We start from the raw sequence: 6,000 nt of genomic DNA on the forward strand, positions 1-6,000 counted from the left end.
AAGTCCTGGCCCTGATGTTAATAACTATAGGACTTATGGGACCACAGACACGTCACTGCACCTCCCGGAGTCTCAGCTCTCCCATCAATGAAGTCCCAGTGCAAAGCACTGCTGTAAAGATGGGTGCAGATGACACATGTCAGACATTTCACACAGAGATTAGGTCTAGAGTCTGATGTAATAACAAGCTGTTAAGATGGTGAGAAAGAAGAGTGTGGAACTGAAACAGCTGGACAGCCACTGCCCTCCCGCCTGGCTTTTCATGGGTATTCCCAGGCCCTCATTCCCTAAGCAGAATGCTGGCTGCAGAGTAACCGAGATGTGAACCATGGTACCGAGAGAGGGGAGCAGAGAGAGTGAGCCACGCAGTGACCGCCTGGCTTTATGGAGAGCGAAACCTCTCTTGTGTTCACTTCCATTTGTATAACGTGGAGGCAATAGTTCCTATTGTGTGATGCCTGTGGCCTGCCCACCCGGAGCTGGCAAACCACTGGGTCTCGCTCCAGTCCCCTCCAAGGCCGCCCTGGGTCATGCTGGGTTAAGAAGCCCTTTGTTTTCTTGGGCCTCTGACCCTATTGAAAGGCTGTGTCTGCTGCAGGGTCTGTGTCAGGCATGGGTGCAAATTGAAAACACAATAAAGTTACAGAGATTCAATTCAATGAATGTTTCATCAAGTGTCAGGAGAGGGTGTGGACCGCTGTCCTGGAGGACTTAAAGGCTTGGAAGAGCTGGCCCACATGGGAAGGGTGAAGGAGCTGGGGTTTGTTGTCTGGAAGAGGGAGGATTTGGAAGTGATCCAACCGAGACTTTAAGTCTGACAGGCTTGGGGATCAAGGATGCCTGCTTACTGATGCTTCCATCTCCTCTGAGGACAAAAGACAAAACAGACTTCAGACGCGGGTGGATTATATTCGGCTGAAAGAGTAGCTGACATTTTGAAGTAGGTTTACAAAGCAACTAAGGGTGTTTCTGACCAGAAGGATTTAAAGAGGAAACCAGTGCTCATTTGCCAGGACCAGTCGGAGTTGGTCCTGTGGGGAGGCAGGACTCCCCCGCAAACCACACAATCCTGAGACTTCTCTAGTTCTTCAGGGCGCTGCCTGCTGCTGGTCAGGGCAGAGCTACTTGGGGCTGGCGGCCCCATGGCCATGCCCACATCCCTATTCCCTTACCCACCTTCCTAATGAGAGGATAGGGGCACATGAGAGCTAGTTCGTGTTCTCTCTCTCTCTCTCTCTCTCTCTCTCTCTCTCTCTCTCTCCCTCCCTCCCTCCCTCCCTCCTTTCTCTCTGTCCTGGTTGCTTCCTTGCTTCCTGTCTTGCATCACAGCACAGGGAAGATGTGATGCCTGGGCCTTTGGCAGCCATTTTCTGTCCTCGAGGAAAAAGCCAGAACATCTGCATTGTCCCTGCTGGCTCTCTGACACTTTGAGTTGCCTAGAGCCCCTCCCTTAGTTTAGTTATGGAGACAATTAGATTTTCTGTATTACTAAAGCCACTATCAGCCTGCGTTCTGTGATTACAGCTGAAAGCATCCCTGGTTGCTGGCAAGTGGAGAGCGTGGGGGTGTGGCCAGGCTGCTTCTAGAGCAGTGGTTCCCAACATGGGGCACATGGCCCACAGGGGGGCAATTTGATTTTTAAGAGGGGCAATTGGAGAATAAGTTATTAACAGTGAATATTTTGCATTTCTTATGGTTCTAGGGGCCTCATATACAGTATATAAATACTAGAGTCCCAGTGCACGAAATTCATGTACTTGGGGGTTGGGGGTTCTCTCAGCCGAGCCTGCACGCTCTCACAATCCAGGATCCCTCAGGTAAGGTCCAGTCCCGTTGCAGCATGGCTCTGGTTCCCGAGGCCTGTGGGCCAGGGTGGAGGGACCCAGAGGCCAGTCCGATCGCAGCATGGCTCCAGTTCCCCGGAGCCTATGGGCCGGGGATAGGGACCAAGATACCAGTCCGATGGCAGCATGGCTCTGATTCCCTGGAGCCTGTGGGCAGGGGGAGGGACCCAGAGGCCAGTCCGATGGCAACATGGCTCCGTTCCCAAAGCTCCTTCCCGCCGCCACGCTGCAGGCAGCCGGGGCCCACAGCTCCCTCCTGCTGCTGCGCCATGGGCCACGAGGACCTAGAATCGACTTCTGCCTTGCTGGCCGGGACCCAGGACTAACTTCCGCCGTGCCGGCTGGGACCCTAGCCTGGTGTTCGGTTGTTCATCTGGACGTTTAGGTCATAACAGACCCTAGCTCTTTATATATTAGGATATATTGTGACATACCGATGCATTTCAGTTCTCTATTACATGTTTTGAAACTTTATTTGCTACTTTTTCATATCACTTCATATTATTATTATTTTTTAAACAATTTCTTAGTGACTTCTTCCTCAGTACTTCAATTGTCCTTTCTTTTATTTTTCTCTTTCATGGATGCCATGTTCTTTGGAAGCTTGTTTAGACCAAGTTAATGGCCTTTTAGGCTTCCTCTAGGTCAGTAGTTCTCAACCTTCTGGCCCTTTAAATACAGTTCCTCATGTTGTGACCCAACCATAAAATTATTTTCGTTGCTACTTCATAACTGTAATGTTGCTACTGTTATGAATCGTAATGTAAATATCTGATATGCAGGATGGTCTTAGGCGACCTCTGTGAAAGGGTTATTCGACCGCCAAAGGGGTCGCGACCCACAGGTTGAGAACCAATGCTCTACGTGAATAGGAGTTCACTTTTTGAATAATAAGAATTACATGTCACAGCGGGGCATCAGGATTTTAGAGATGCTTAGGTGGGGCATGGCCAACGAAAGGTTGGGAACCACGGCTCTCGAGGGCTGTCCTGGGCTCTGACCAGGTGTGCTGAGAGGCAGGGGGAGCTCGAGGCCTGGGTAGGGATTCATGAGGCAGGCAGTGGATGGGAGGGGAGTCTCTGTCCTGATTCTGAAGTACAGGAAGTCCACTCCCTAGAAAACCTGAAGCCCAGGCAGACCCCAGGCTCCATGGAACTTCCTCCTCAGGAGTCTGCAGGTGGAAACTTCTCATTCAATGGCGGTCCTCATCCCCAGGGCTGTGCTCTGTGAACACCAGCGTCACCTGGGGCACCTCTCCTTCAGGTTCCGGTTCAGCAGGTGCTGCGTGGTGTGGCCTGCATGTTAACTAGTGTTCCAGGTGAGCTTCTTCTAGGGGCTAACATTTCAGACGCATAGCATTGGGCAAACACAAGCACACGTGGGAGAACTGTGCTCCTCCAGGGTCCCGGAGGGGGATGCATATTTCCCCAGGCTTTGTCTTTCGGTGCAGGCCTCGAAAGCTGCTGACAGCTTTTGCAGACATGAGGCCAGTGAATGAGGACAGGCAGTGGCCGTGTTATTTTATGACTTTCACAGCTTTGAAGCCGCAGTGGTGGGTGCCGGGGGCAGTGTCAGGGTCTCCTAACAACTCTGCCGTTGCCGGTGTTATTAGGGAAGAAGAACTGGGAGGACCTAGAGGCTGCTCTTTCCTGGCAAACATTTGAGGTTCATTTTGGAAGAGGTCGGAAAGGGCAGGCCTATAGGAGCCCAGAGCCCTCATGTTCTGGAACAAGCTGGAAGCTCTCCAAGATTTCCATTTTCAGTGGCTTTGGCACCCAAGGGCACTGTGGAACTTTGTGGGTGTAGTTGTTTATATGGTCCCATAGCAGCTGAATAATGACCACCAAATGTGTCTACTGTTCTTATTCCCCGAGCCTGTGAGTATGTGCTTAGATGGCAAAAGGGACCCTGAGATGGGGAGGTGGTCCTGGGTTATCCCAGTGAGCCTGGTATCATCACAAAGAGCCGTAAAAGAGGGAAGCAGGCAGGTCAGTCAGAGATATGAAGATGCTGTGCTGATAGATACAGGCTTTGAAGATACAGGAAGGGGCCATGAGCCAAGGAATGCAGGCAGCTGCAGAGGCTGGAAAGGACGAGGAAATCGATTCTCCTGTAGAGCCCCCAGAAGGAACCAGCCCTGCAACTTGAGTCCCGTGAAACTGATTTTGGAGTTCGGCCCTCAAAAGTCTAAGGATAAATTTGTGTTTTTATAAGCCACCGAGTTTGTGGTCATTTGTTACAGCAGTCTCAGGGAACGTACACAGGCTCTAATGCCCACCACTGTTATGAATGTTTTTACATATTAGCTCATGAATTCCTCACATCAGCCTGAGAGGTGGGTGGTATTATCACCCTCGTTTTACAGCTGAGGAAACTGAGGCACAGAACACATAGGTGGGTGTCCTGGCCCAGGGCACACAGCGGGTAGGTAGCAATGTTTTTGTTCTGTCCATGGCTACAATTACTATCAATATGATTACTCCCTGCTTGTGAGGCAAATGGCTTCGCCTACCAGAAAAGAAACTGTCCCAATGAATGTCCTGGCCTGGCAGAAGCTCCCAGAGAGTAGAAGTGTATGAAAATCCTTTTAGGACACCGAGCCGCCAACACCACCCTCCCACCCAGCGTTTCCAGGGCACTGGCAGGAGCCTAGGGCTTAACATTCATTATCACATTTTCTCCTCGTTCCACCTGCAACCAGAGGGTCCGCACGCTGGGCAGCAATGCGCACAGGAGGTTTCACACCAAGAACTAGCCCGTGGGTGTAATTATCTCGTTTTCAAGAGAATAACTGAGACTCTGCTAAGAAAGATTAAAAAGAAATGTAATAATTCCCATTTTGAGCACAGACCTTTAAAAAACCTTCACTTACTCTATTTTTGCATATCTTTGATAATTCATTATTAAACACATGGGGAATCTCATTTAAAAATTAAGCTTGGGTTTTTTAAGGTTACACATAAGTTTGAGTTTTCTGGAAGCTGTAAAACAGGTTGGTTTTATGGAGGTGAGGACACAAGTACCCTAAGTCATGAGCCTTTTTCTTTTGAATCCCAGGAGGGAGAGACTAGGGCTGACTTATCCTGGACATTCACCGTGTAATGAGGCCGTGAGCCCCATCGTGGGCCTCAGAGCTCAGGTGCGGAGGGAGGAGCAGTTGGAGGCACCCCTACCTTGACGACGGAAAGCATCCCCTCGTTATTCTGGGGGTTGGTGTGGATTTCGAAGCTCTGGCCAGGGTTTCCATTGATGATGGTGTAGGCAGCCCTCCACGCGCCCGTGGTGGGGTCATCCTTGTCTTCAACTGTCAAGTTGACAATAACTCCCACGGCTCCTTCCTCAACTGTGGCTTGAAACTGCAAACAAAGCAGATGGTTACTGTCATTATTTTGAAACACACACACACACACACACACACACACACACACACACACAAAACACACAAAAAACAACATTGGAAAGACCATTTACAGAACTCTTTAACCATAGGCTTGGTACATTATCATATCATCTCATTTAATAATGAATAATGACACAGGAAGAAGATTATGATGGAGAACAGTGGTGCCTTTTCCTTGTTCCCTTCTCCTGTCTACCTGAATGTAGACAGTCAAAGAACCCAGGGGGGAGGATGAGCCACAAGAGGGAAGGGGTTTGGGTCCCTGTGTCACCACATGGAGGGGAGCAGCCTAGCATCCGGGAATACCTGCCTGAACTGTTGAAGAATGAGAAACAAACTTCTGTTGAGTCTGTGCCTTTCTATATTTTGGCGTGCTTGTGTTCCTGCAGCCCCACCCACCCTAAACTACAAGGTGATCAGATAACCAGAGTGCCTTGGCTCATCAATGAAGATATTGGAACTGAACCCCTGTGTTTGGCTCCAGAGCCTCTGCTAGATTGCACCATATTCTCCAATGAAGAAAGCCAGTTTCATCCTTCCCACCCCTTGTACCCAACTAGTGTGACTTTAAAGAACTATCTTCTAAGGAAACGCATAAATCAATTGTTGGAGGCCTTGTTGTACCTGTGTTTTTATTGTAATACATCTCAAATACTTGTTGCAAGTAGGTGTGTGGAAATAAATCAATAAATGAAAAATTGGCTTTCCCATAGATAGAGAATTTCACAAGCTATCATTAGCACATTCCTTTAGCTG

General features: G+C 49.3%; 1 protein-coding gene across 1 annotated transcript in view; it reads right to left on the minus strand.

Moving 5' to 3' along the window:
- CDH13 (cadherin 13) overlaps positions 1 to 6,000 on the minus strand; it is a 990,542-nt gene that overhangs the window by 90,078 nt on the left and 894,464 nt on the right. Inside the window, exon 9 of the mRNA XM_006087037.3 lies at positions 5,018 to 5,200. Within this exon, the coding sequence (XP_006087099.1) occupies positions 5,018 to 5,200 (183 nt within the window). The remainder of the gene's footprint in view (positions 1 to 5,017; positions 5,201 to 6,000) is intronic.

The sequence above is a fragment of the Myotis lucifugus genome, unplaced genomic scaffold (assembly GCF_000147115.1).
Source record: "Myotis lucifugus unplaced genomic scaffold, Myoluc2.0 scaffold_35, whole genome shotgun sequence".
Lineage (NCBI taxonomy): Eukaryota > Metazoa > Chordata > Mammalia > Chiroptera > Vespertilionidae > Myotis > Myotis lucifugus.